This window comes from Grammomys surdaster, unplaced genomic scaffold, assembly GCF_004785775.1.
Source record: "Grammomys surdaster isolate TR1022 unplaced genomic scaffold, NIH_TR_1.0 125852, whole genome shotgun sequence".
NCBI classification, from domain to species: Eukaryota; Metazoa; Chordata; class Mammalia; order Rodentia; family Muridae; genus Grammomys; species Grammomys surdaster.
The window spans coordinates 3,445,491-3,472,631 of NW_021620678.1; the positions used below are offsets into that span (position 1 = coordinate 3,445,491).

At 49.8% G+C, this 27,141-nt stretch overlaps 1 protein-coding gene across 8 annotated transcripts; it reads left to right on the plus strand.

Annotated features, from left to right (window-relative positions):
• On the plus strand, nt 1-27,141 carry Septin3 (septin 3). Of its 8 annotated transcripts, none has more exons than XM_028789880.1 (12): nt 1-257; nt 2,565-3,994; nt 10,450-10,641; nt 13,686-13,814; nt 14,535-14,616; nt 15,216-15,353; nt 17,483-17,600; nt 18,118-18,213; nt 20,532-20,631; nt 22,811-22,862; nt 23,143-23,236; nt 23,708-27,141. In XM_028789880.1, the coding sequence occupies exons 2-12, from the start codon at nt 2,584-2,586 to the stop codon at nt 23,852-23,854; spliced, it is 2,559 nt and encodes an 852-aa protein (XP_028645713.1). In that variant the 5' UTR covers nt 1-257; nt 2,565-2,583; the 3' UTR covers nt 23,855-27,141. The 8 variants fall into 8 exon arrangements, with proteins under 8 accessions (XP_028645713.1, XP_028645712.1, XP_028645718.1 ...); XM_028789882.1 differs by lacking the exons at nt 1-257; nt 2,565-3,994 and adding an exon at nt 6,098-6,370 and having other exon boundaries at nt 23,708-23,773; nt 25,804-27,141; XM_028789879.1 differs by lacking the exon at nt 1-257 and having other exon boundaries at nt 2,584-3,994; nt 25,804-27,141.

Genomic DNA, 27,141 nt, shown 5'->3' on the forward strand with positions numbered 1-27,141 from the left:
GAAGCTCCCTCGCCAAGGAAAGCAGCCCATAGGAGAGCAGCCCAGATCCCACAGTGTTGGGAGGTATGGCATCCTCACTGGCAAAAAGGAAGCGGCAAGATGATGGGTAGAGAACGTGCCAGGAGAACATTTTGCCCAGCTCCTGGCTCAGAGTGTTTAGGGCATGTCCGTGACTGATGCTGAGAGGATCTGCTTACATGCCTGGCTATTGCAGAAGACGCTGAGTTTCCCCAGCTTGGCTCAGTCCCCGGCACAGAGTAAGTACCCAGCCAGTGGTGGCTCTTCCCACCACAGTCCTTCTTATACCATCTTGTGACAGAGCAGCCCAGTTCTGGGGAACACAGGAAAGATTATTTATCTCAGCCCAGTGGCCAGAAGATGCTGAGAATCTGTCTCATCAGATACAGCTTGGGTTGGTTTGTGGATTTCTTTGAGGTCAGGCCCTGGGGCTGGCTATCTCCATACCCTGAGTCTTAGTACCGGATCTGTCTGAAGCAAGCTGGGTCTCGGAGAATGGATTCGAAGGGTACAAATGCATACTCAGAAATTCCAACATGAAGCACAATCGCAGGATCATGGACACAGATCACCCCGGGGTCAGCAAAGCCTTAGGGCTTGCAGAGGGAAAGCAGGAGGGCATGTGGTAAGCAGGGACATCACCGTTGGAGTAACTCAGTTCTTTCTTACTGGGGATACTTCTCATGGGTCCAGTCTTAAAGACAAGAACAAATGGGTATGTGACATCCCCTCCCTAGGTGGTTCTCTGTTTAGGGCAGCTCAGCTGGCTGACACCCATAGCTCTGTAGGATTCCAGAGACTCAGAGCAGCCATTCACTGCCACCCACTCTTAAGAGGCCAGAGCCTCCCTGCCCAGAGCCCAGCCCAGCTGCTGGGGACACAGCGAGAGAAACAGGTCAGGGGAGAACTTGGCTAGTAGTCTGCGATTGGGAAGCTTAGGGAAAGATAGAGAGAGGACCCAGAGAAGAGAAGTCTCTGAGCCTGACCACACGGCTAGCCTCTTGGTGCAGAGGACGGGGTGGGGTCTGCAAGTGGTCCAGCTTCCTTGACTGAAAACCATGGGCTTCTTTTCTGTCTTCTGATTCAGGTATGTGTGTGTGCATGTTTTTGTGGCTGTGTGTGTGTGTGGGGAGGGTAGGACCAAGGTGTTTATGGGACATGGGGCTCACTGAGGAGGCAGGGATCTAGTGACACAAGAAGTGACCTCGGAAGCTCTGGTCCTTGGGCTTGTGGCTAAGTGCAGTGTGAATATGGTGTGTATGTCCAGGTGTGAGCGGGAGGTCAGATCAGCAGGGATATGCCAAGTGGAGAAGAAGCAGAGGCTGGAGAAATACGTGGCTAGAGATGATGGGCTGAGGATACCCCTTAAGGTGGAACAAGGGTCCCCATGCTTCCTGCTTCTCCTGTTCCAAACTTCAGAGAGACAGGTATGATACCACTCAACTCTGCCAACCCCTTTCACTCAGATAATCACCCCCTCCTCCTCAGTGTTAGCCTGACTCCCCAAGCAGCAGGCTGTGGTGTTGAAAGTAATGGAAGTAACTTTGTCCCAGAGGCAGCACCAGCCAGCCTCCTGGGAACCTTGGAGACCACCTCGGGGACTATGGCTCATCTATCCAGATTATCTGGTAGCACTGGAGCATCAAGCTGGGGACCTCCCCTCCCCCTTTTCTCAACTCCCTGCTTTGAGGCAGCCTTTTCAACCCTATCCCTGACCCACTGTGCAGACCACAGAGTCCTTCAGTCATGCCCCACGGCTCCGCTACTCTCAGATCCATTCCCAACATTTCCCCTTTCAACCTGTCTTTGAATGGTTGTTCCTAAGAGCAGAGGGGACCAGCTTATTTTGCAGGACCTGAACAGCTTTGCAGCCTTGCCTGGACCCTGTTCACCTTCAGCCTTATATCCACCCTGCCACGCATAGCCTGTGAGCCCTGCACTGGGGCTTTCAAAAGGAGGCTTTCCCTTCTCATCTGTGGGTTGTCCTTAGGAGCTGTCCAATGCCAGACACAGCTGACATCCACCCTCTTCAGCCTTCCCCCAAATGTCTCTCCCCAGCACTCGTCCATCGAAGGGGCTCTTTCCTGGTTTGGGGCAGGAACCCCTGGTTCAGACTCTGTTCTCAGTCCATCTGGACATCCCACAGCCTCTGACCCAGATACCTGGATTCTTGCTTTGGTTGCTGCGGTGACTTCTGCAAAAGACAGGCAGATTGCCTTCCTCCAGGGTTCTGGAATATGTATATAACCTCCACAGAGCTGCCCAGGAGAGCGGCCACCCTCTGACCCAAGAAAAGAGAGAGCTAAACTCCATCCTGGGTTCTCTGATGTCAGGGGCAAGCTGTTTGATGGCAGTGCCTATAGTGTGACTGCTGAATGAGCGGCTGTGTTGAGTTGTGTGTCAATCTGTGGCAGGCAGAAGGAAAACACAAACTCTCCTAAGGAGTCAACAGGCCCCCAAATTAGGTTTCCTTAGGCTGACAGCGCCATCTGCTGGTTGGGAGGAGGATAGCTGAGCCCTTGTCCTTGTCTGCCCTCCTTCCTTAGGGAAAGCTGGATAGCCCGGATGAACCACGACTTTGCACCTGCTCCTCCAGAGATGCAGCCCCACAGGGCTCCAGGCCCCAGAACTTCTTTCTCTCGCAGCCACATGCTGGGGCACCACAGCCACCAAAAGCTCGCTGCAGATGTGTCCCCCCTCATCCCCGTCATCAAGAAGACTGTGCATTTGGATGCCTTCCCCCAAAGCAATGCTCTACAGAATTCCAACCAACCAAGCATTAGATCCAGGGCCTGGAGTATGTCCCAACAGGGCACTGGCATGGGATCCCTGAGATCCATGACTCCCAATAGCTGTATCCCCAGGAAACTCAGCTCGATTTCCTTGACAATTCGCCAGAATGTCCAAACACGGCCCCTAGATGCTTCACTTTCTCATTGGGAAGAATTGCCCACTATGCACAAGGAGGCTGTCACCCACAGAGAAGGAAGGCACTCTGCTTCAAGTCTGCCACTCATGGCTCAAGTGCCACAGGTCAGGACCTCCTCTGAAGGCCATGGGGACCCAGACCTTACCAAATTCAACAGAACACCCACGGGGGATAAGCCTCTGGTGTCTTCATGTCTGACTTTACCTTTCCAAGCTCAGTTCACTCCGAGTTCACCAAGCCTTCCAGTGACAGGTCCCATGGGTCACGTCCATACCAGAACCTCTCCAGGAAGAGGCAAGTGCAGGTCCAGGGGTATTCCCAGATCCCGAGCACACCTCCAAAGGGCTACCTCTGCTACAAATTTGTCTGTTGTGAGCACAAAACTAGATAAGGCCAGACATATAGGCACAGTGGCTATCAACAGACCAGAGTTAGCTAACAATATGCCCACACCAAACCCATCCAGACTGGTTAGAAGCACAGAGCTTCCTATTCTGGATGCCAAGATGGGCCTGGCCATCAACTTACCTGTAGTATCCAAGTCAGGAAAAGCCACAGATTCGATTATAGCAGGCACAGTCAGGAATTTAGCTAGAGCAGGGACAACTAAGCCAGGCCAGGTTATGAATTTGGTAACTCCAGAGTCAGACAAGCAGGAAAACGTCATGCTTTTGACCACAGAGGGCTCAAACACAGCTTTGCCAACATCGGATGAGGCCAAGAGGGACATAACCAGGTTGGACACAGTAAAAGCTTTGGCCAAAGCCACTGTAGGCAAGCCAGACACAACTATAGATTCTCCTGCGTTGGACCCAAGCAGACTAGGTACAGCTGTGGATTCAGTTGTGCTGATGTGCCCAGACTTAGCCAGTGATGAGACCAAGCCACACACTGTCAACAATCTGACTGTCCCAGACTCTGCCACCTATGCTACCTCTCCTCTGATGCCGAGCAGAAGCACAGACCCAGCCCAGGATGACATTGTGGACGCTTCCACAGACAGTCCCATGGAACCTGCCTCGCTGAACCTGGCCAGAGAATCCAAAGGTAAGTGTAAGAGCTTGGTTGGGAAGACCCTGCTGCTGGGCAAGCAGGGATGCCTCTGTCTCAACGGGTCATGAAAGAGAATGGAGACTCTCTGGTCACGATTGACTAGGTGGCAGAAAAAGGAACAGAGGTTGAGGGGCTGAAGGAGAATAAACTGGGCCGAGGGAAGCCATCAGGAGGAAGGCTCACAGCTTAGGAATTGCTGAGTCCCCTTCTGACCATTATCTATGCTTGTTTCTTAGTTCTCTAAAAAGTCAGGATAATTGGGTGATTAATAGGTGAGTCCAGCTTTAAGGAAAGTCTATCTGAGATTGAGGCCCCCATGGTCTACAAGAGCAGGTTCTAGGATGGCTAGGGCTACACAGAGAAACCCTCTCTGCACGACCCCCCCTTTCCCCCCAAAGTCTAATTAACAGAAACACAGATGTGCAATTTGAAAGAAATGTTAGTGACTGGGAGGTAGAGAGGTCACAGCCAGCCTTGCTTTGGCTCTAGCTCTTTAAAGTTGGAGGTGTGTGTGTGTGTGTGTGTGTATGTGTAAATCCTACACAGGTCTATAAACACAAGGTCAGCACAAGGGCTAGAAATTCTATGGCTGTCTCAGCTCAGATACTGGGTCAGGAAAAAGGCTTGGGAAGTATCCAGTCCAGTGCTTGAGCTGAGTCCTCGGCTTGCCAGAGCCTCTCCTGTCTCACCGTGCACACAGCTTGGTCTTCACTCTCTGCTGTGGTACCCCAGCTCTCCGGCTTCAGCTCATCTCTCTCCCCTGAACTTTGCTGGACTTCTCCCCCTGGGTATCTCCAGGACGGACATGTCTGGAGGCAGGGAGCCCTTTTCTTCTAGAACCAGCTGCTGCCCTCCCCCAACCTCCCTCCCTCAGCTGCAGGCACCACGGTGATGGGAATCTCAGGTAATCAGTTTTCCTCAATTCTATACCCCATTCAGTCTATTGCCAGTCTGACTTACGTACCTTCTCTGTCCTTGACCATGTGGAACTAACTATAACTATGTAGATTAGGCTGGATTCAAATGATATCCACCCATCCACCCATCCATTCACCCATCCATTCATCCATCCATCCATCCATCCATCCATCCATCTAGTGTTTCTATGTAGCCCTTGCTGTCCTAGAACTAACTATGCAGATTAGGCTGGTTTCAACCGACAGAGTTCCCTAACCTCTGCTGGGGATTAAAGGCGTGCACAGCCACATCACACAGCTGTCGCCACTATGTATCTATCCTTCTCCTTCTCTCCTCCTCCACAAAGCTGCCACAGGCACTTAGTTGTTTGGTGGCAGAAGGTAAAGGTCTCACTATCCCCACCCCTGAACCCCACTGTGCAGCCTGCCTCTCTACCCTCTTAGATGGGGTAGCCCTTGTCTGCCATCTTTCTTGCCTCAAACCAGGTCCACGTTCTGGGTGATCACCTGCACAGTGCTCTGCCCCCTCCGGGCTTTCCTGCCCGCGTTGCCCTTCACAGGAAAACGCCCCTTTATTCTTTTTCTCCCTTCTCCATTTCCCTGTCCATGTTGGCCCTCACCTGCTCCAAATCTTCCATTATATCTCCACGGTGCCTGCTTTGCACTCCACAGCACCTGTGAGAACCAACTTTCTGTTTTCTCTATTAAGACCCAAAAGCTTTAAAGTCAAGGAGGGTTGGTCATCCTCAGTCCTGTGCTCCCAGGGTTGATCGACTAGCCGTCGCCAATGCATCAAAGTTTTTGGGTGGGTTAGGAAGGCTCGGGGAAGTTCAAGGTTATAGGGTTCAGCACCCAGGCTGGGAACTGGGTCTGGAACCCAGTTCTCTCGATTCGGAGCTCTGTCAGCAACCGCGCCTGGGCAGAACCGCGGTGAGCCAGCGCAATATCCCAATCACCGCGTGACTCACGCACGCGCACCGTTGCCGGCAGCTGCCACCGGTCTCCTGCGACCTGGACCCGGTAAGGGGCTGGGGACAGGATCTGGAGAGACAGACAGGGACTGCGATGCAGGCACCTTACCCGGCCGGGCATCCCCAGCTCCGGCACCGGCTCCCGCGTGCTGGCGCGGGAGCTGCGGGAAGGGGAGGGGCCCTCGGCGAGGCCAGCTTGCGCGCGGGTCACGTGGTGCCGGTGGCAGCGGCGGCATCGGTGCGCGCGGGCAGGGGCGGCGCGGCGCCGAGCGAGCGGAGGCGAGGTCCTGGGCGGGCGCGGGGCGCAGGGGCAGCGCGGCCGGGTGGCGGGTCGGGCGGGTAGGCGGTACGGCGCCGAGGGGCGAGGCCCGGCTGCAGGGGCCGCTTGGCCCAGGGAGAGCCCGCGCCCGGCTCAGCCTTGCAGCCCCGCGCCCTGAGCATCTCCCGGAGGACCCGAGACAAAGGAGGATTCATGTCCAAAGGTAGGGCTGTCGCTTGGGCGCCTGGCACCAGCCTGGAGGAGGCTGCGGCCCCAAGCCCTACCAGAGGGAGGGTTTGCTGTGCTGAGGACCCCACGTGCAGTGACAGTATGCATGGCCACACGCACACCCGGTGGCACACACTTGGAAGCATAGTCTTGGGCAAAGGCACACAGAGAAGCTTGGGGTGGTATGGAGACCCAGATGCTTAGAGAAAGCCCCCGCTGGAGCACACCAGGGCACGCACACACATGCATAGCATGTACTCCAAGCTCGGGTACCAAAACCATTTACAACCAGTATGAGACCTGTGCTCTGACACATCAGTCAGTCCCCCTTCCCCCACACAGAGACCAAGCACAGAGACAGGCACCAGCTGGTGGTCTCCAAGGGAACTCATTGGCCTCCTGACTAGAATGGGGGGAGGGGAGGGGGGAAACCCAGGGCCCTTTGCTTCTTTTAATGGAGAAGGAGTTGTTTCTTTCTCTCTTTTCTTTTTTCTTTTTTTTGGAGCTGCCCAGGGCTGGAACTGGGATGAACTGGAATTGGCGGTGTGATGGGGGTGGGATCTTAAAGGCTGCTGGTTACCGGGGGCTGGATAAGACCCCTCAGCTTGGGAGGGAAGAGAGACCCCCTAGCATTAAGCTAAGGGGGCAGGTACTATTCTTTAAAGGTCTCCTCCTCCTATTGCCACCTTTCCAGCAGAGGGGTGGGGTCTCTCGTCCAGACACAGACAAAGCCATTTATTTTCCTGTAGGAGAAAGCACTACATCCATGTTTGCCTTAGGGATGGAGTCTGAGGGGCCAGAGCTGAGTCAGATGGACTGTCTCTCTTTCTGGAGCCTTGGTGTGGCATGTACCTAGCAGGAAGTGCTGCAGACAGATGTACCCCTTTCTGGGAGATTGGGAGCTTAGGAGGGGGCCCTCAAGGACCATCTAGCTGCTTTCTGTTATAAGCAGTGGTATGAGCTCTTTCCCTATTCTTGGGCCCCCTGCTAATCTCAGATGCAGGGATGGAGGAGGTTTCTATAGGTATATCTACCTTGACTGTGGCTCACACAGCAGCTATTTGTTGGTTGGGGGTGGGGTCTAGGTGCTCCAGACAGGAAGCATCTTCCAAGGAAGGAGAGTGTTGTCTGCAGGGACACCTGCCTGGTAGGACTGTCATTCATCCACCATCCATCCATCCATTGCTTGTTGAGGGTCTGTGATATGCTAGGTGTGCTCGCTGGGGACAGAGGCATGGCTCTTTTCTCAAAAAGGGCTGGGAACTTGCACATATTCACTGACAGAACATTACATGCATGGTTTTGCATGGCTTTCACAGTAAACCAAGTAAGGCAGATTCAAAAACAAAGACAAAAACAAAACACTAGGTTTATAGGAATCACTTAGCCGGGATCTATGCCTGTGTCAGCTGCCTATCCAAGGATGGCCTGGTGGGACCAAGGGAATGAGAGGATCCGACATGGAGCCCTAGAGGCCAACCCCAGAGCAGCATTTGCTCTGCTAGGTCTTGGTCTATTGGTTAGGCACCCACACAGACAGTGGGTCCTCCGGGACAATGACCTTGTCTTGTATACAGATATATCCTTGGCATTTACTTTAGTGCTTGGTTTAGTTGGGCTTTCATTTGACAGCCTATGGAATGGCCTGGAATGAATGGATATGCTAAGTACCACAGAACCTACAGAGGACTGAGGCAGCCTACAGTGAGGGGCCGCCACATCAAATGGGAAGACTTTCTGTGAGGAGTTGTTACTTAGTGGGGTTTTGAGGAGGGACAGGGTGTTTGAGCAAAGCTTGTGACACAGCAGTGTGTCTGTGGCACTTGTAGCCCATCAGTGGCTTTTGTTAGCCTGTGACTGACATGTGGTCAGGAGGAGGCTGACTTGTAGTCGTTCTGTACCTTGTTCATAATGGATGCTAACGCTGCTCTTTGGAAGAATGAATGTGAGATCCACTCCTGCCCTGGACTTACATCAAGCTGGTCAGAGTCTAGGAGTTATTTAGGCATTCGGTCAGCTCCTTATTTCAACCAGGGTCAGACAGACAGAGCCTTGTAAGCCACGATGTAAGGACACATGCTTTGTAAGTATACTTATAACCCTCACATATATATACAAGTACTCTTGCCTGCATCCCTGGCCACTTGTGTCACAACACAGGCTGTGGGTACCACATGTGCTCAGCAGGCACGCAGAAAACCAAAAGGGCCAGGCTGTGAGAACAGCAGGAAGAAGAAACTGGTTCCCAAGGCAGATGTGGTAAAGGGGTACATGAGCCATGTATGGCTAGGAGGAGCAGGCTCGGGCTGTTCAGAGTCAGCTGTCACAGGGCTGAGCCAACTCTCCTGCCCTCTGGAGCCACCTGGCTGGCAACAGCTTCCTAGGAAGCAGGAGGGAACAGAGCCAGGCTCTGGGGAGGTGTTAAGGCTTTGTCAGATTTAGCTGTGGCTGAGGAGGACAGGAGAAAAGAAGAGTTTCCCATCCATCAGGAAGCACATCTTGCCAGTACCAGGAGAAGGACCAGGTGGTGGGGGTACCAGAGCAGACTCCTGCCTGGGCTTGGCGGTGGGGAGGGAGACACATTCCCACTTCCTCCTGACCATCTGCTGCTCTGTCAACTCTCCTCACAAGGCTGAGACGCAGGGTGGTAGTCATGAACCACCCTAAGATGGCAATGCCTCTAGAGAACATGGAAACAAAGACTATGTTTGTGAAATTAGCCACTGGGGGCACCTCCCCCTCCTAAATATGTTCAAACCTTCCCCTCTCCAGAAAGTCGAACTTGGCAAGGGTGAAAGGCCATAGGTCTGTGAGGCTGTACTCTGGGCTTATAAGCATTGTACCTCATGGGATGCTCACCACAGCCTTCATCATGGCCCCACTACCATTCTCCAGAGGAAGAAGTAGACTGAGAGAAGGGAAGTGACCCACACAAGTCTACAAGCCAACAGACAGCAGAGCTAAGATCTTTCTCAATGCACCCCCCACACTCACTTTACAGAGAGGGTACAGAGAGGGAACTGGAGTTGGTCTCTTCTTGGACTTACTCTGTTGGCCAGTGTGACCTGCCACATCTCTCCTATGTGTGAACACATCCACGCTCTACCAAGGGGACCTTTGATCTTCTTCTCTGGGGAGGGAGGGCTCTTTCCTCAGCCTCTCCTTCTGTGACTTACTAGTATGAAAGTGTTATCATAGGGAAATAGTACTTGTTTGGGTCCCAGTCCTTACCATGGGCTCTGTAGACTCAAAACTCCGCTGCACATCAGCTGTGCAACTCATGGCAAAGAGGGGAAACTGAGGCTGTAGGTGGAGTAATCCTTACTCTGCAAAGAAGGGTAGCTCCGACGGCTTCTAGAAGACCAAGTAACTGAGGCTGTCGGCAGTTACTAGACCTAGTGACGTAGACCTAGGACCCTAAAGGTTCTCTGTTCCATAGTTGGGAAGGTGAGATGCAGGGCTGAGTAACTGAGACGTTTTCATTGGGCCAGTGCTCTTTTGGAATGGAGTTCTCCTCCCAGAAATATTTGGTACTGTGCAGAGATACTTTTGGTGGCCACATCTGAGAGGCTCCTTCTGGAAACTAGTGGGGACTGTGGATGCTAGTAACCACCCTACAGACACAAGACAGCCAGGGCTGCTACAGAAGATGCCCAGGCATCAGTAGGGCTAAGGGGAAGGGCCCTTAGATGGCACACACAGGTGTAGTACTTGGGAGCAGGTTCAGGATGAACCTGTGCCCTCTTCCGGCCTCTGAATCCACATGGCACACACACTAACATTCAGGCAAACACTTCTATGCATAAGGTGAAAGTAAATAAATCTTTACATAATAAACAAACCGGAGAACCTCATACTGGAACAGATTTTGACACTGACCTAAACTCTGGCCCTTGAGCAAGTTCTCAGGGCATCAGTGTTCCCCCATACCTAGTGTGGGACCCAGACTGGATGATGTTATGGTCTCATCCAGTTCCAACTCCGTGACTCCATTTCAAGATACTCTTGGTCTTCCGTGAAACCCTTGTTCTCTTGCCACTCACCCTGCCTATCTCTCCCACCTTGGCTTTTCAGGGCTCCCAGAGGCTAGGACGGACGCAGCCATGTCAGAGCTGGTACCCGAGCCCAGGCCTAAGCCGGCGGTACCCATGAAGCCGGTCAGCATCAACTCCAACCTGCTAGGCTACATTGGCATTGACACCATTATCGAACAGATGCGCAAGAAGACCATGAAGACTGGTTTTGACTTCAACATCATGGTCGTTGGTATGGAAAGCCATGGGGTCACTGAAGGCCTAGTGGTGGGCAGTGCCCAGGATCCCATTTCTTTCCCCAGAATGGCCTGGCTTCTCTAGGGTGAGCTCTTTCGAGGAGAGAGGATTTCAACATACTGATCACAATGGTCTGATCCCCTCCTCCTAACCTGCTGACACAAGGATGGGAGATTTGGATGGATCGTCAGCCTAGCTTCCCCACTAACTGAGTGTAGATAGGCAGCCTCTTGGTCACTCTGAGCTCGGTCACTCTTTTAGGTTTGTGGAATGGTAGCCCTTTCCCACTTCTAAGAGCCATGGGAGGACTGGGAGAGACATGGTTGTCTTATTCATGTTTTGTAGAACACTAAAGCTTCAGAATTTTCCAGGGTCTTGGTCAGTGAGTAGCATCAGTGAGTCACAGAATGTAGCAGAAAGGTGCATTTGTCTAATGTGAGCTGTTCCCTGAGTGTGCAAACAGAGAGCGAGGCATCCTCCTCCCTCCCCCTTCTCCCAGTCCAATCAACAAGCCCTGTCCCTTTAACCTTGTAAAGGTCTGCTAGGTGTGTCAACTTCTGCCCATCCCTCCATCACTATCCTAGGCTGAATAGGCTGAGCTAGGGTCTCACCTGGATTACTGGAACTCCCTGACTCAGTGCTGCTCACAAAGTGCTGACCTAGAGCAGGATAAAAACCGTGGCCAGGGTAGAAATCCTCCCAACGGTTTGCTGCAAATCTACCAGTTAGCTGACAGTGTGCTCTCTGAGGCAGATGTTTAACTTAGTACCGAAGTCTTAGCTCAAGAACCAGAAGCAGTTGGTTCATGGACACTTACAGCTGTGGGACAGTGGAGGTGACCTTGACCCTCCTGGTCTCCCCTCCTCTCCAGTTCCTACTCCACTGGCTACCCAGTGGCTCTTCCAACCTGCAGAACTCACTGAACCATCCATCCTAATTCTGTAACTCTCTTCTAACCTCGGGATAAATTTAGACTCGTATCCCGACTGGGAGCCGCTCCAAGTCAGCTCTTACCAGTTCCCACTACACTGCGCTCTGCACACTGAGGCCCTCGACTCGCTGTGCCCTTTTCTATAGAGATGCTATTACATGATGGTTTAAGTGGCTTTTGCCAACTCCCCAGGTGGGATGAAAAAAATGCATCTGTTTGCCACTCCTAGTCTCTGCTGGTCCCCTCCTTCTTTATCCATCTATAGAGACAACGGGGATCACATGACAAGCCCAAGGCAGTGAGAGCACCTCAGTTGGTGTCTAGAACCCTGGGCTCTTTCCTCTCTGCCTGGTCACTCCCCCTCCCCCTACCCCAATATACTACACTGATGCTTTAGACCAGCCCTTCTTGGACTTTATCATCCAGTTAATTCCTCTTAAAGCCCAGTTAAGCCACAGGTTCTGAGTTGTGGCTCTGAGGTGGAACTTCTGTAAACATCTGGGTGAATGGCAGCATTGGTCACCAGCTACAAGGTGTTCTGGGTAATTCTTATGCGTGAGAACCGCTGCTCAGACCTGTGGTTCTTGAGCAAGCTTTCACTTGGAGGCCCTCTTTGAAAGCAGAGGTATGTAACTAACACAGGCAGAGAGGGAGCCACGGAGGGAGGTGCTGTGGTCCTGCCTGCCTGGCTTCCCCTCCTCTCCAAGTACTTCCTCCAGTAGGCCATTAGGCCTTCTCAGAACACAATTTAAAAAGTACTGGGGGTTGAAACAATGGCCCAGTAGGCAAGAGCACTGGTTGCATGAGGAAGTGAGTTTAACTCTCCAGCATCTACATAAAAAGCTTGGCGCAGCCAGCTACACTTTTACCTGTGGCCCTGGTACAGTGGGAAGCAGAGATGGGAAGCTTACCGGGCCTTGCTGGTCACCAGCCTAACTCCAGGCTCAATCAGAGATCTCATCTCAAAGGAATAAGGTAGAGAGTGGTAGGGCAGCACACTCAGTGTCCTCTCCTGGCCTCTGCAAGCATGTACATTGGTACACATACATGAGCATATAACATACATACTCCATCACCACCCATATATACATACACACATACGCATACACATATACACATTCACACATATGCATGTTATACATGCATACATATGCATGCACACACATATATACACATAAGCGTATATCACACTACATATATACTATGTATACATATCACACATACCACATATATACATACATAGGTATACACATATACATATATACATACATAGCACATAATACACATATCACATATACACAGACATACAACACCACACACACATGCATACACATACAACATGAGCATATAACACATACATATATACACAGAATACATATATACACAGAATACATACATGCATACATACATGCACAGACACATACACACACACACACACACATATGGCATGGTTCTTGGGGTGTGAGCCCTGGTCTTGCATGTACTAGCTCTGCTGCCTCATACATGTTACATTAGAAGAGGTTTCTAGGGCCGTCTCAGCTACGCTGTGAGACACACAGGGATGGTATAAAGAATGGCTTTAGGGGTTGGGGATTTAGTTCTGTGTTAGAGAGCTGGACTTGTCAAGCACGATTCCCTGGTTTTCAGTCCCCAGCACTGGTGTGTGTGTGGGGTGTATAAAAAGGCCAATTTTATCAACAGATGTAGAAGTGCTCAGGCACTATGAGTCAGGGTCTGAAAGTAAAGTAATTCTTCTGCTTTCACTTTTACTGTTATTAAATACAGAAAAGCTAAGTAGAGCAAAACCACAAGTCAAACCAAACCAGAAAACTACACCACACACACCACCCAGATGCACAAGTTGTACTTTCTCCCAGTGGTCCTGGAGTCCATGAAGGGACATGGAATCCAACTGTCATTTCCCAAGGCCCCTCTCCATTAAAGAGACACCAGTTCCTACCTGATGCTCATTCCTCAAGGGGTGTTCAAATAAAGCTTGGCCTGGACCACAGCTCTGGAATTCTGTAAGCTCGCAGGAGGACTCTGCAGCTCAGGAGGCAGATGTGGGGCCTGTCTCCCTTTCTCCGTCTCCCCTTCCCGTGCTGTAGGCCAGAGTGGACTGGGCAAGTCAACGCTGGTCAACACGCTATTCAAGTCCCAAGTGAGCCGAAAGGCCTCCAGCTGGAACCGGGAGGAGAAGATCCCTAAGACAGTGGAGATCAAAGCGATTGGCCATGGTGAGGACTAGGCCAGGATCCTCTGTGGACGTCATTTGGAGGGAGGGCTGTACCAAGCAAGAGAAAGGAAGGGGGCTTATTGGGGACTAAGGTGTGGAAGGCAACTGCAATGTGGAATTGAATCCCAGATTTGTTGGAGCAAACTCCTTAGGGTGCTAGTCCTAGATAGTGAGGTAGGAATAGGAGAGTGTGTGTGTGTGTGTCTGTATGTGTGTGTCTGTGTCTGTATGTGTGTGTTGAGGGGTATAGAAATGAAAGAGGTGGGGCTGGAGAGACGGCTCAGCTGTTAAGAGTGCTGACTGGTCTTCCAGAGGTCCTGAGTTCAATTTCCAGCAACCACATGGTGGCTCACAACCATCTGTAATGGGATCCAATGCCCTCTTCTAATGTGTGTCTGAAGACAGCTGCAGTGTACTCACATACATAAAAATAAATAAATCTTTTAACAAAAAGAAAAAAAAGGGAATGAAAGAGCTAGTTCTTGAACTAGGTAAGAAAGCCCAGGGAGGATTCAGACAGAAGCAGAAACAGGAAGAATCTGGGCACGGTCTCCTAGGTGTAATGAACAGCGTGCATAAACGTGCAGAGTGGGAGAAGTCTGTAACCTTGACTTTGCAAATAGCTGCTTTTAAGAAGTATGGGTATTGCTGGCCAGTGAGCTGCAGGGCCCCTGGGGTCAGCCATAGGAGTGACCTCTCTGATGTTTTCTGTTCTCTCTAGTGATAGAGGAAGGTGGTGTCAAAATGAAACTAACGGTCATCGACACACCTGGCTTCGGAGACCAGATCAACAATGAAAACTGGTATGTGCCTGCCTCTGAGAATTTTCCCCCCTAAATATTCTGCTAGGAAGACATGATGGAGACTCTTTCCCATTGAGAACTACCTGAATCCTCCCTTGGCAAGAGGCTTGGTCTCCTGGGAGCTATTCTTGCTGACTATCCATGGAAAGCCATCCATTGGGGAGGCTGAGGGAGAGCTGGCCATGGGAGTCGAGAAAAGAGGGAGTGAGGGGATTATGCCCAGACTGTGCCTTAGAGGCACGCTGGAGTTTTGTCCTCTAGAGGGATCCCATCTGTCTTAGTTAGGGTTCTACTGCTGTGAACAGACACCATGACCTAGGTAACGTAAGGACAACATTTAATTGGGGCTGGCTTATCATCCAGGTGGGAACATGGCAGTGTCCAGGCAGACGTGGCACTGGAGGAGCTGAGAGCTCCACCTCGTGTTCCAAAGGCAGTTAGCAGAAGACTGGCTTCCAGGCAGCTAGGATGAAGGTCTCAAAGCCCATGCTCACAGTGGTACACCTACTCCAACAAGGCCACACCTCCTAATAGTGCCACGCCCTGGGCTGAGCATATACAAACCATCACATCCTCTATTTTTTTCTTCTGCCCCTCAGCTGGGAGCCCATTGAGAAATACATCAATGAGCAGTACGAAAAGTTCCTGAAAGAAGAGGTAAACATTGCTAGGAAGAAGCGGATCCCTGACACCCGTGTCCACTGCTGCCTCTACTTCATCTCCCCGACAGGACACTCGTACGTACCAGACATGTTCCTACAGCCAGACCTGGCTCCAGTTTGTGTCCTCTGTGCCATGGATTGGAGACTTCATACCTGGACTTAGCTGGGGAGAGCCAGATGGCTGGCCCTAGGACCTTAGGGTTCATTAGACTTTCTATAAGAAAGAGAGTAAAGCTGGCCATTACTGCCTTCCATACCGCTCACTGGTGTTGCTGTACAGCCCGACTATACCAGCAGAGAGAACTTAAGCAAAGGGCACCTTGTTTTCTCAATAGATACTTGCTTTGGACAAGGCTCAGGGTATAGGGGTGGCAAGAAAGGCAAAGCAGAGAGAATCGGGGCTCCTGGATTGGGGGTGGTATTTAGGCAAGATATGGAACTTGGCTGTGGGAATCCAGAGAGTGGCCATCCCAGCAGGAAGAGCCAGACATCTAGAGATGGAGGCTGTGCCGGGAACGTGATTTGTAAGCAGCAGATGGGCTCCATGATAGGGAGTGTGGGACATGACAGGGAGTGTAGGCCAAGGTCAGACGTCTCACTGATGTTTCCAGCCACTGTCCCGAAGGGCGTGTGTAGCTCTAAGCCCCTCTGCAGGGTCAGGACTTAAGCTTTTGAGAGGATGTCAACCTTGAAGTTTGAAGGTGCCAGTGGTACCCAGCCAATGTTGAGTAATAGAGGTTGTAAACTAATAATCCTGGGTCAGACCTAGGACCGCAATGAGGGCTTTTAAGTTTTGTTTTATTTTTTAAGAGTGAGTACTAGAGATTGAACCCAGGGCATCATATGTGCTAGGTAAGCACTGTACCATTGAGCTATATGCCAGCCCTCTTTTTATCTCCTCCTCTTCTTCCTCGTCTTCCTCCTTTTCTTCTTCTCCCTCGTCTTCCTCTTACTCCTCCTCCCCCCTCTTCTTCTTTATACTTATTTATTTATGATTTTTTTAAAGATTTATTTATTTTATTTATGAGTACACTGTAGCTGTCTTCAGACACACCAGAAGAGGGCATCAAACCTCAGGTTGTGAGCCACCATGTGGTTGCTGGGATTTGAACTCAGGACCTCTGGAAGAGCAGTCAGTGCTCTTAACCGCTGAGCCATCTCTCCAGCCCATTTATGATTTTTTTAAGATAAGGTTTTTCTGTGTAGCCCTGGCTGTCCTGGAACTGGCTCTGTAGACCAGGCTGGCCTCAAACTCAGGGATCCGTCTGCCTCTGCCTCCTGAGTGCTGACATGTGCTACCATGCCTGGTCTTCCTTTTACTTTTTTTTTTGTTGTTGTTTTGTTTTTCGAGACAGGGTTTCTCTGTGTAGCCCCGGCTGTCCTGAAACTCACTCTGTAGACCAGGCTGGCCTTGAATTCAGAAATCTGCCTGCCTCTGCCTCTCCCAAGTGCTGGGATTAAAGGTGTGCACCACCACCGCCTGGCGTTCCTTTTACTTTTTAAGACAGGGTCTCACTTGTCCAAAATTACCTTGAACTTACTCTGTAGCCCAGGCTGGTCTTGAAATTGAGATCTTCCTGCCTCAGCTACTACTAGCTAGCAAGATAGTTTAAGCTCTTCCCAGACCTCAGTCCACAGTTAGTGAAAGCTATCAGTCTGACTTAATGGATCCCCGGATTGCAAACTAGAGTCAGACTGGGGCACTAGAGCTAGGCTCTATGGTATGGGCTGTGGGGCTGACAAGAGGCCACTGAGAAGAGTTCAGTTAGTGATGACCATCCATGCTTGTCCCCCAAAGAAAACTTCTTGAGTCAGTGAAGGTGTCATGGAAACTGAGGAAGATAAGAGGGAGCTTGACTCTGAGGACAAAGTTGGGGACATGCAGCAGGCGCTGATGCAGTAGACATGTGCAAGAGGAAAGGCTACAGTTGCACGGCCTCAGCTGCAGGACTTCAGCTGCAGGGCCACAGCTGCAGGGCTACAGTTGCAGGGCCTCAGCTGCAGGGCCACAGCTGCAGGGCCACAGCTGCAGGGCCACAGCTGCAGGGTCTCAGCTGCACGGCCTCAGTTGCAGGGTCTCAGCTGCAGGGCCTCAGCCAGGTTCCCAGACCAGTCTACTCCCCGGGACCATCTGGTGGTCTGCCGTGGTGGCTGAGTCAGGAAGGGGATATGGCTCTGACCTTCCTGCTTTCTCTGGGCCCCAGCTTACGACCACTCGATCTTGAGTTCATGAAACACCTCAGCAAAGTGGTGAACATCATTCCTGTCATTGCCAAGGCTGACACCATGACCCTGGAGGAGAAGTCTGAATTCAAGCAGAGGGTGAGCTGGGGCCTCTTTGTTCTTTTCCTACCTCTAGTGAGTGCTGCCTTCTCTCCCCTCTTCTCGGTCCAAACTATTTCCTACCTGTCAGGTCTTCCACTTTCCCTCTACTCCAGTTCTCCACCCCAACTCCCTCCCATTTCACCATCCGAGGCAAGCGCTAGACGTTCCTGGGACCAGAGGTGAGGCCATCCGGTCCAGGCTGCCTTTCTCTCCCTGTCCACACTTGGTTGGCAAAGGCTCCCTCCCACTCATCACCGATCTAAGAATATGCTAATCGGTAGCCAAGCCAAGTTCCCGTTGGGTAAAAAGAAAGAGAAAGGAACCAAAATGAACACTCTAGAGGTCCTGGAGGAAGAGACTTAAGATGGTCTTGAAAGAGAGCTGAGAGCCCAGGAAGGGGGCTTTACCTCCCTTCCCTGCCAGCTGGAAATCGCGGGGGCGGAGCCTGTGCTCACAGACTCCTCCTCCTCCTCCCCGAGGCCTGAACCGATTTACTACTACCTTGCCTCTCTAGGTTCGCAAAGAGCTTGAAGTAAACGGCATTGAGTTCTACCCTCAAAAGGAGTTTGATGAGGATTTGGAGGACAAGACAGAGAATGACAAAATCCGGGTAGGTCTGTGAGGCCCTCCTTGTCACCGGATGTCCCCTCGGTGCCTCTTGGGAGGGGTGCCTTTAGGCCCTTCCTCCTGCTTTTTCCTTACCATAACCCCTTGTCACTTCACCTAACCCAGACCACAGGAATTATGGATGTCAGTGGCCCGCACTGGGACTAAACTCTCAGAGGGACTTCCTGAGATCAGGAAGCTAGTCCCTTCCATCACCAGACAGTAGGAACGCCTCACCTTTCTTCCCAGGAGTTGGCAAAACCATTGTCAGATGATGGGGCACTGGGCTGGTGCCCAGAGGAATCTATACTCTAGTCAAAGTTTGCCTTTTTTTCTCCCTCTATAAAATACAGAGGCTGGACTAGGTGAGTGGCTTATAGGTGTCCTCTCCCTAGAAGAACTATTTAAAAATACACACGAGCTAATGAAATTGCTTACTGCGTAAAGACACTTGCTGCCAAGCTGCCTGATGAACTGGATTACAGGATCCATGTGGCACAGGAAAGAATTAACTCCTAAAAGTTGTTCCTGGATCTCTGAATATACTTGAGAGAGAGCACGAGTGTAAATACACACACGCACACACACACATGCACACTATGTAATTAAAAATTTTAAACAAATAGAACCCTAATATACAAACCACCAGAGCAGGACTGCTTTATCTGAGGGCACACAGATCTACTGCCCCAGCAGCTGCTAAGATGCCTTCTATGGCTCTGGCTGCACCAAGGAACCGGGTTTGGATACCATCAACTATATGATGTCTAAGGTCTTGCTCTTAATTAAAAATTATATGATTCTGCATCAGAAACCCTGGCCCGTTGACCAGCCTGTGAACTCAGTGACAAATCAAATCTCTTATGGCTTAGGTTTTCAAACCCTTCTGGAGTCTTCTAGAAAGTTGAATAGTCTAGAGAAGCCTTTTGCTCCCTATAGTGGGACAGACAGTCAGTTGAAAAAGGCAACTGAATCAAGATCATCATTTTAAAAAAACCCTTGTAATGATGCTAATGTACTTATTTGTGTGTAGGGTGAGTGAGGGGGAACTGGTGTGTGCCTATGGCATGTGTGCAGGTCACACGGCACCTTCCAGGAGTTAATTTTCTCCTTTTACCAAGTGGGTCCCATGGATCTAACTCCGGTCATCAGACTTGGTGGCAAGCATTTTTATGCATTGAGCCATCTCACCAGCCTCAGATAATCGCCTTTAAAAGTGATGTTTGCAAATCTTAACTGTCAAGTAGAACTATTTTAGGTAGTTAAAATGCCTTTAAAATATGTCACATCCATCAGCCTTTATGTTTTTGTGGTGCTAGGGACTGCATCGACACACTCTTTGATCACACACACACATACACACCACAGAGAGACACACAGAGACACATTTACAGACACACACAGACACACTCACAGATACACACAGACACACACACACAGACACACACACACACACACACACACACACATTTTGTGCAGTGCTGAGGATTGAACCCAGGGCCTTGGGTCTGCTAGGCAAGCACTCTATCCCTGTACCCTCAGCCCAAAGTCCATTCTCAATGCCAAAGCAGTTCACTTCCATCATCTGTCTTACACTTGGCTTACTATTCAGAGAACAGCTCTACACATATGTGTCTCCAGTTTAGATACTATATCCATATGCTGCATGAAGAGATTTTGGCCAGCAAGGGGCCACATAAGACAGTGTTTCCCTGCTACCATATCATCTGGTAACACAGTCACTGCCTTATTAGTTTGCATACTTCTATGCTACGAGTGCACCCCATGATCTTTTCCTGAACTTACTCTGTCATTAAGCAACACATGACTCTTTTATCCAGTGACAAACACACACCAGGCAGATCCACTCGGTGCTTGCCCCGACGGAGCAGAGCAGCAGCCGTGAGAGTTCAGTACCTGGGCATCTGCCAGTAGGTTCCATGGGAGCCACATAACACATCGCAGAGTCTGACTGGCGCCTGGGCGGGTGCTGTCTGTGAGAAGAGTCTGTCCTAGCTAGCTCCCAGAGTGGTTCCAAATCAAATGAAAATATGTGCCCAAGCACAATGAACTGTTCAAAGTACTCTCTGGTTGAAGGAAAGCCAACTTACTGTGACTAGCCAGTCAGACAACAGTGTCGTCAGGGTCTCAGCCTTGAGTCTCAGCTCAGTCTTTTCAAGAGCCAGAACATTGCTCTTGCTACCAGTAGCATCATAGAACGAGCAAAGGAATAAGATGTGAAAGGCTGTCTTGCCCTGGACACTCAGTTTGGGAACCGAGGACTAAGCAGCTGCATCTGGTTTTGCGTTTCCCCCTCTCCAGCAGGAGAGCATGCCCTTCGCGGTGGTGGGCAGTGACAAGGAGTACCAAGTGAACGGCAAGAGGGTCCTCGGGAGGAAAACACCCTGGGGAATCATCGAAGGTAATCCAGTACATCTCTCAGAAGGGGAGGCTGTCCAGACAGCAGCTATTAAATATCAAGAGGTCAAAGTGTCAGTAGCCTAAAATACTAGGATATTATTGCTAGCCGGCTGCTGCCCTTAAGGAACTTATAGTTTGCAATGCTAGTCACAGGCAGGAAACAATGACATCATTTAACATGTGACCAGGTGACAATGACTTGGCCTGTCAAATGAATATAGGACACAAAGTATTCTTTTTTAAAGATTTTTTTTTCCAGACAGGGTTTCTCTGTGTAGCCCTGGCTGTCCTGGAATTCACTCTGTAGACCAAGCTGGCCTCGAACTCAGAAATCCACCTGCCTCTCTACCTCCCAAGTGCTGGGATTAAAGGTGTGCGCTGCCACTGCCCATTTTTTTTAAAAGATTTATTTATTTGTTTAAGTACACTGTAGTTGCCTTCAGACACACCAGAAGAGGGCATCAGATCCCATTACAAGATGGTTGTGAGTCACCATGTAGTTGTTGGGAATTGAACTCAGGTCCTCTGGAAGAGCATTCAGTGCTCCTAACTGCTCAGCTGTCTCTCCAGCCCCCAACTTTTTTTTTTTTTAAAAGAAAGATTTGTTTATTTTATGTGTGAATACATTGTTGCCGTCTTCAGACACACTGGGAGAGGGGATTGGATCCCATTACCAATGGTTGTGAGTCACCATGTATTTGCTGGGAATTGAACTCAGGACTTCTGGAAGAGCAGTTAGTGCTCTTAACTACTGAGCCATCTCTCCAGCCCCCAGACAAACTCTCGAGGGGTGGAAACCAGAGAAAGAGTTTCATATAGGACCTGACAAAGTGCCAAAGGGCAGTTCACATTTTGCCTTAGTCAATGATTTATTATGAATGGATGTTACCTTGATGATTCTTAAAGTTTTCAAGAAGTTACTTCAAGGGTCTCATTGGGGACTGGTGAGGCAGTTCAGTGATAAGAGCACTTGCTTACTGTGTTCAATCCCCTGCACAACACACACAAAGCCAAACCAAGAAAACAAACAATTATGGTAACCCGGTAAGGAATACTGGGCAGATGGTCCCATCTTCAGATTATATGTCTCAGATAAGTTAAATGCTTTGCTCTGCAAAGGTCAGACAGTCCCCACCCACGAGGAGCCAGCAGTGCAGGAGATTAAACTCAGAGTTTTCTATATGATAATGGCATTTGAACTGCAAATTTGGATAATTTGCTTCCCAAACCGAGATTTACTCTACTGTTTTGAGTTGTTTAAATTGTTAATAATTTTTGAGGACCTGGTAATAGAACTCAGGGTCTTACTGTGCTAAACAAGTGGTCTACCATTGAGCTAAATCCTTAACTAGTGTTTTTTTGTTTGTTTGTTTGTTTGGTTGGTTTTTTGAGACAGTTTTTTTTTAAGTAATTATTTATTTAATGTATATGAGTACACTGTCTTCAGATATACCAGAAGAGGGCATCAGATCCCATTACAGATGGTTGTGAGCCACCATGTGGTTGCTGGAAATTGAACTCAGGACCTCTAGAAGAGCAGTCAGTGCTTTTAATTGCTGAGCTGTCTCTCCAGCTCTGACCTTGAATTTCTGATCTTTCTGTTTCTATCTCCCAAGTGCTGGGATGACAGTGGTGGGCCACCAACTTCACCACACCCAGTACCTTGGGATTTTATTTCATTATTTGCCTTGAATTAGAATTATTCATGAGAATGTTATATGCACGTCATTAAGACCAGAGAGTCATATTTATCCTCCTCTGTTCCCACAGTTCTTGGTGAGTGGTTTGCAGACAGTGGTCACCCCATCTCTGTCAGCCAGATTTATTATATAGAGTGTGACCTTTGGAAGCTGGGACAGTTATTAGGTCCTATGTGTTTTTAACAGGCCTTCACAAGTTTTTAAAACTCCCACATTTTTTGTAAAATGTGGGACAACACCAGTCCATATTAAGATCTATACACTGTAGAATGGTACTGTGTCCTTTATACCTGACTTAAAAGTATTTGCTCAGTTTAAGAAAAAGAAAAGGAAGAGAAAGAAAGGAAGAAAGGGAATCAGAGCACTAGCAAACAAACCTCAGGCAAGTCCACATAAGAATCTGCCTCACTAAAGTGACCTACCTGCTGCTGGGCCGACACTAGTGAACAGGCTACCTGTTTCCTTCTGTTTTGTCCATAGTGGAAAACCTCAACCACTGTGAGTTTGCCCTGCTTCGAGACTTCGTCATCAGGTACGATGTGCCCCACAGTCCCCCAGATGGCAGGTTTAATTATCTGTGATCAAAGACCATCTGCTCAGATTCACTTCCTGAGCATCTCCCTTCTCTAACAGAGCTCTCTGACCTAGTTCTAGCCCCTGTCTCAAAGGGGTGGTAAATTGACATTGGTCCTCAAGGGTGGACTCCAGTCACTGGGTCCAGTCTACCAAGGAGATGTGTTAGCCTCAGAGGTAGACCAGTTCTCTGACCTGTAATTGTATTTGCTTCTCTTTTTTACTCTGTATCCCTTCAGGACTCACCTCCAGGACCTCAAAGAAGTGACACACAACATCCATTATGAGACTTACAGGGCCAAGAGGCTCAATGACAATGGAGGCCTCCCTCCGGTGAGCGTGGACACAGAGGAAAGCCACGACAGTAACCCGTGATGAGCCCTTCTCTGTGTTATCATACATATCCCCCGTCTCCAAACACACACACATCCCAGATACCACCTCCAGCCACCTCCTCCTCTCAGCTCTGTCCCACAGGCCTGTCTGGTATTTGTGCAGTGTTTTGTCTATAGTTTGTGTGTGTGTGTGTGTGTGAGTGATGGAGAGTGCCTGAGTGTATATGTGTATGTGTGTGTGCATGTGCGTGCATGCCTCTGTGTGTGTGTCTGATGGAGAGTATCTGAATGTATATGAGTATGTGCGTGTGTGTGTGATGGAGAGTGCTTGAGTGCATGTGTGTGTGTGTGTATGTGTGTATGCGTGTGCTCAAGGGTGAGGTATTTTCATCGCCTTCTCTGGAAAGTCCTTTGTAAGTCTGCTTTCTCCATGACTCTCCATTCTGTCTCCTTTTTTCTTGTGCTCCAGAACAAAAAGCTGTACGCCTCACTCAAGAGGTCTGGGGAAGGTTTTATTTTAAAATGCTGGGAGCAGGTGAGCCACAGGCAACTCTTTCTTACTTCTGACCCACCCACAAACTGGGGCTGCAAGTATTCTTCATGGACTGGTGGCTGAGCTAGCCTGTGGTGGGCTGTGGGAACTCAGAACAACTTTTCACTGTAAGTTGAGGTAATCTGGAGGAAGGCTAGGACTTCTTGGGAAAACGGCAAGAAAATTCATGGGGAGCAGAGAAGAAAGCTGAGGGATTCCTGCAGAATTGGTGTCTGGAAATAGAGCTCCATCCTTGTGTCTATGTTGGGGTCACTGTCAAACAGCGGATCATCACCGCTGCAAACCACTGCTTTCTGTGCCCACCCTCCCCATATTTCCAGGCTGGTTGGTTGCTTCCTCATCCTGATTTCTCTCCCCACTCCCCAGTGTCCTCTTCCCTTCTTCCTTCATATAGTCATACATTCGCCCCACTTCCTGCCGTCTCCGCCCTTTTGTCTCCTTTCAGAATAACCTATGTTAGATTCCTTTCTATATTTAGAAATCATGCCCAGCCTACTTCCTAAATTGGCTTTCTACTACCCTAAGATAGAATCACAACCAGGGGCTGAAGAGATGGCTCTATGCTTGGGAGCACCTTTCACTCTTACAGAGGACCCAGGTTTGATTCCCAGCACCTTCTTGGTAGCTTACAGTTATCTGTGACTCCAGTTCCAGAGGATCTGACACCCTCTTTTAGCCTCCATGAGCATGGTGTACATACACATAGTCAAGCACTCATATGCATAAGATAAGAATTAAAAAAAAAACCCTTTAAAAAATAAGATCCCAAGTAAAAGCATGGAGCAGTACATACTGAGATTGCAAGAGAATTCAGAGTTATAGAGAAGCCTAGGAAAGCCAGCTTCTATAGCTGACCACTGATGTTTGCTCTGACTTGGGAGCAGCCTGGGGAAATGGGAGACCTTGGTAGCTTGGGCTGCTCCCAGTGTTCTGTTCAAGGAAGCACATATGTTGGTCAAATGAGGCAACCTTCAGGTGGAGGAAATTACATTCTCGAACTAATTCTGAATTATCAGGAAAAAAAATATACAGAGTTTCTTAGGCCGCTGGACTTCTATGACAAATTTTAACGCAGGTTTCCCTGACTCTAGCAGCCTTCTGTCTGTGTTAAGCTGGCTTCTCTGTGGCTTTGTTTCTTACAAACGCGACACACTCTTTCTCTGTTCTCATTTGTCTGTCTGTCTGTCTTGGCTTCTCCCCTCCCGGCATTCTCCCACCATCTGATCCTGTAGATGTTCCCAGAAATGCCCATAGCCGTACATTTAGCCTTCTGTTGCCTTCTCAGGAGCCCTGTAGTCACTAATGCACACATTGACTGCCTCCTTGCACATACAAGTTATTCTTTTTTTTTTTTCCTTGTAGTTTCTAAGGCTGCTTTAAGGAAAGCCATTTAGCCTTAGGAAAGGGAAGACACCACGTGACTCTGTTTACAACTGATCTATCCAGTATCCCACCTCCCGGTCCAGCCTGGGTGTTGAACTGGTTCTGGCTGAATGCCAGCATTTATGACCTCAGTCTTTTATTACCCAGTCCCTAGAAAACAAAACAAAACAACAACAGCAACAACAACAACAACAACAAAAAAAACCAGAAAGAGATGGAAGACACATAATTCAGTGGACCAATCGGAAAAGGAGGGAATGATCAGATCATGTGACCCTAATCCTATGGTCTTAGTCTGTCCTGGAGACTTATCTATCACTAGCCCTCATCCCTCGTCCCCCTCTCCCCGTAACATTTACTAAAGAGTGGTCAGCCGTCAGGCTAGAATGGTAGCAACATTATAGAGCTCACTGACTGCTCCAGTGAGCTGCTGTCACCATATGGTGACATGGGATTGGGTACCTAGGGCCAGCAGGGGATGAGGATAGTGGGCATTGGAGAGGCTAAGCAGGAGAATGCTGCCTGTCCCCCCTAAGCTGTGGTCTCACTCTCCCTGGATACGCTGTTTTATGTGTTTGCTGCCGGCTGCCGGTCTCCACCCCCTCAACCCTTCTCAACTACCCCTGCAGGGAGAAGGCCTCCTGGGCACTGTCCTTCCACCTGTGCCAGCCACCCCCTGCCCCACTGCTGAATGAAGGCCATTTCAAGCGCTGCTTCTCCCTCATCCCTCCCAGCTGGTATTGCTGCAGGGCCACGCCCCTTTTAATGCTGTGCTTGTCCAGCCCACCAGCACAGCCCCTCTCAGCCCTCAGCAGGTGGGAGGGGCTAGCTGCGTCTTTAGGACAGTTGCTTCCTCTGTTTAACCAAACGACTCCTCTCCTCCCAATGGAATGGAGTTCCCGCCAGCACCACCCTGCTCCATCATCTGTGTCAGCAGCCCTCCCCCCACCCCCCGCCCTTGTGTAGGGAGGAGGAACTCTCGGAGAGCTTCTCCTGCCCTTGCAAGCGCCTACCAGAGACTTGTAACTGTCTCCAAGGGAACCGGCATTGCTTTCTAGCCTTTCATCTGCATGAGTACTTTCTTGGCTACCTTAAACGGTCAAGAAAGCAACTTTCCTGCTTGTCAGAGTCACTGAGGTCAGCCGTGTGAGCCCCTGTGTGGGACAAGGGTGTCTCCTTCATTGCTTAAAGGTATTTATAAGGGTGATTCATTATACATGGTGGGGAGCCAGAGGGCTAGCGTCACTTTAAAAAAAATCACCGCTGGTGGCTGGCCCAGTGAGTATGTGTGTAGACAACCTGTTTACCCCAAACCATGGCCATCTGGGAAGTGGCTTTGCTGAAAGAGGTTGCTGGAGTTGACTTCCTTATCCCCAAACTTTAAAAGAAAGGGAATTAAACACACACACAGACTACCCCAAACCCACAAGCTATACACTCTAGGAAGAAAAATAGCACCCTTTTATACATTTAGCAATAAGAGGGATCTTCCCACCTACCTTGACTAGTCCTATACCCATCCCCCACCCTGTTAATGTGAGCAATGCATTAGCTTGACCACGGGTGGTCGCTATAGGCTAATGGAAAATACCCAATGGCGGGCAAAGCCCCCATCAGATGCATGAATGTTTGAACGGCTGCCACTGCCCTATACACTGTGTCTTTATAGACCCCTCCCTCAGCCACCCCACCTGCCATCTCCACCTGGACACAACTTGCTCAAAGGCTGGTGACTTGTGGGCCATTCATCTACAAGTCCCAATGGAACAAGAGGCCCTAGCCTAGGGGATGCAAGAACGACCCATTTTTACAATGTTATTAGTCCCAGCCAATGTTTTGGTGATATTCCCAGTTCAGTTTCCCAATTGAAAACAAGCCAACAGACACTCAGACTGGTCATGTAAATGTTGCTAGCCTCTGTTGTACAACTAAACATTACTGTTTGAACAATGATGGCCTGGACTTTG

Coding starts and splice junctions, on each gene's coding strand:
- Septin3 (XM_028789880.1), top strand. CDS start 2,584: ATGAACCACGACTTTGCACCTGCTCCTCCAGAGATGCAGCCCCACAGG. Junction 20,632..22,810: donor ACCCTGGGGAATCATCGAAG/GTAATCCAGTAC, acceptor TTTTGTCCATAG/TGGAAAACCTCAACCACTGT. Junction 22,863..23,142: donor CTTCGAGACTTCGTCATCAG/GTACGATGTGCC, acceptor GTATCCCTTCAG/GACTCACCTCCAGGACCTCA.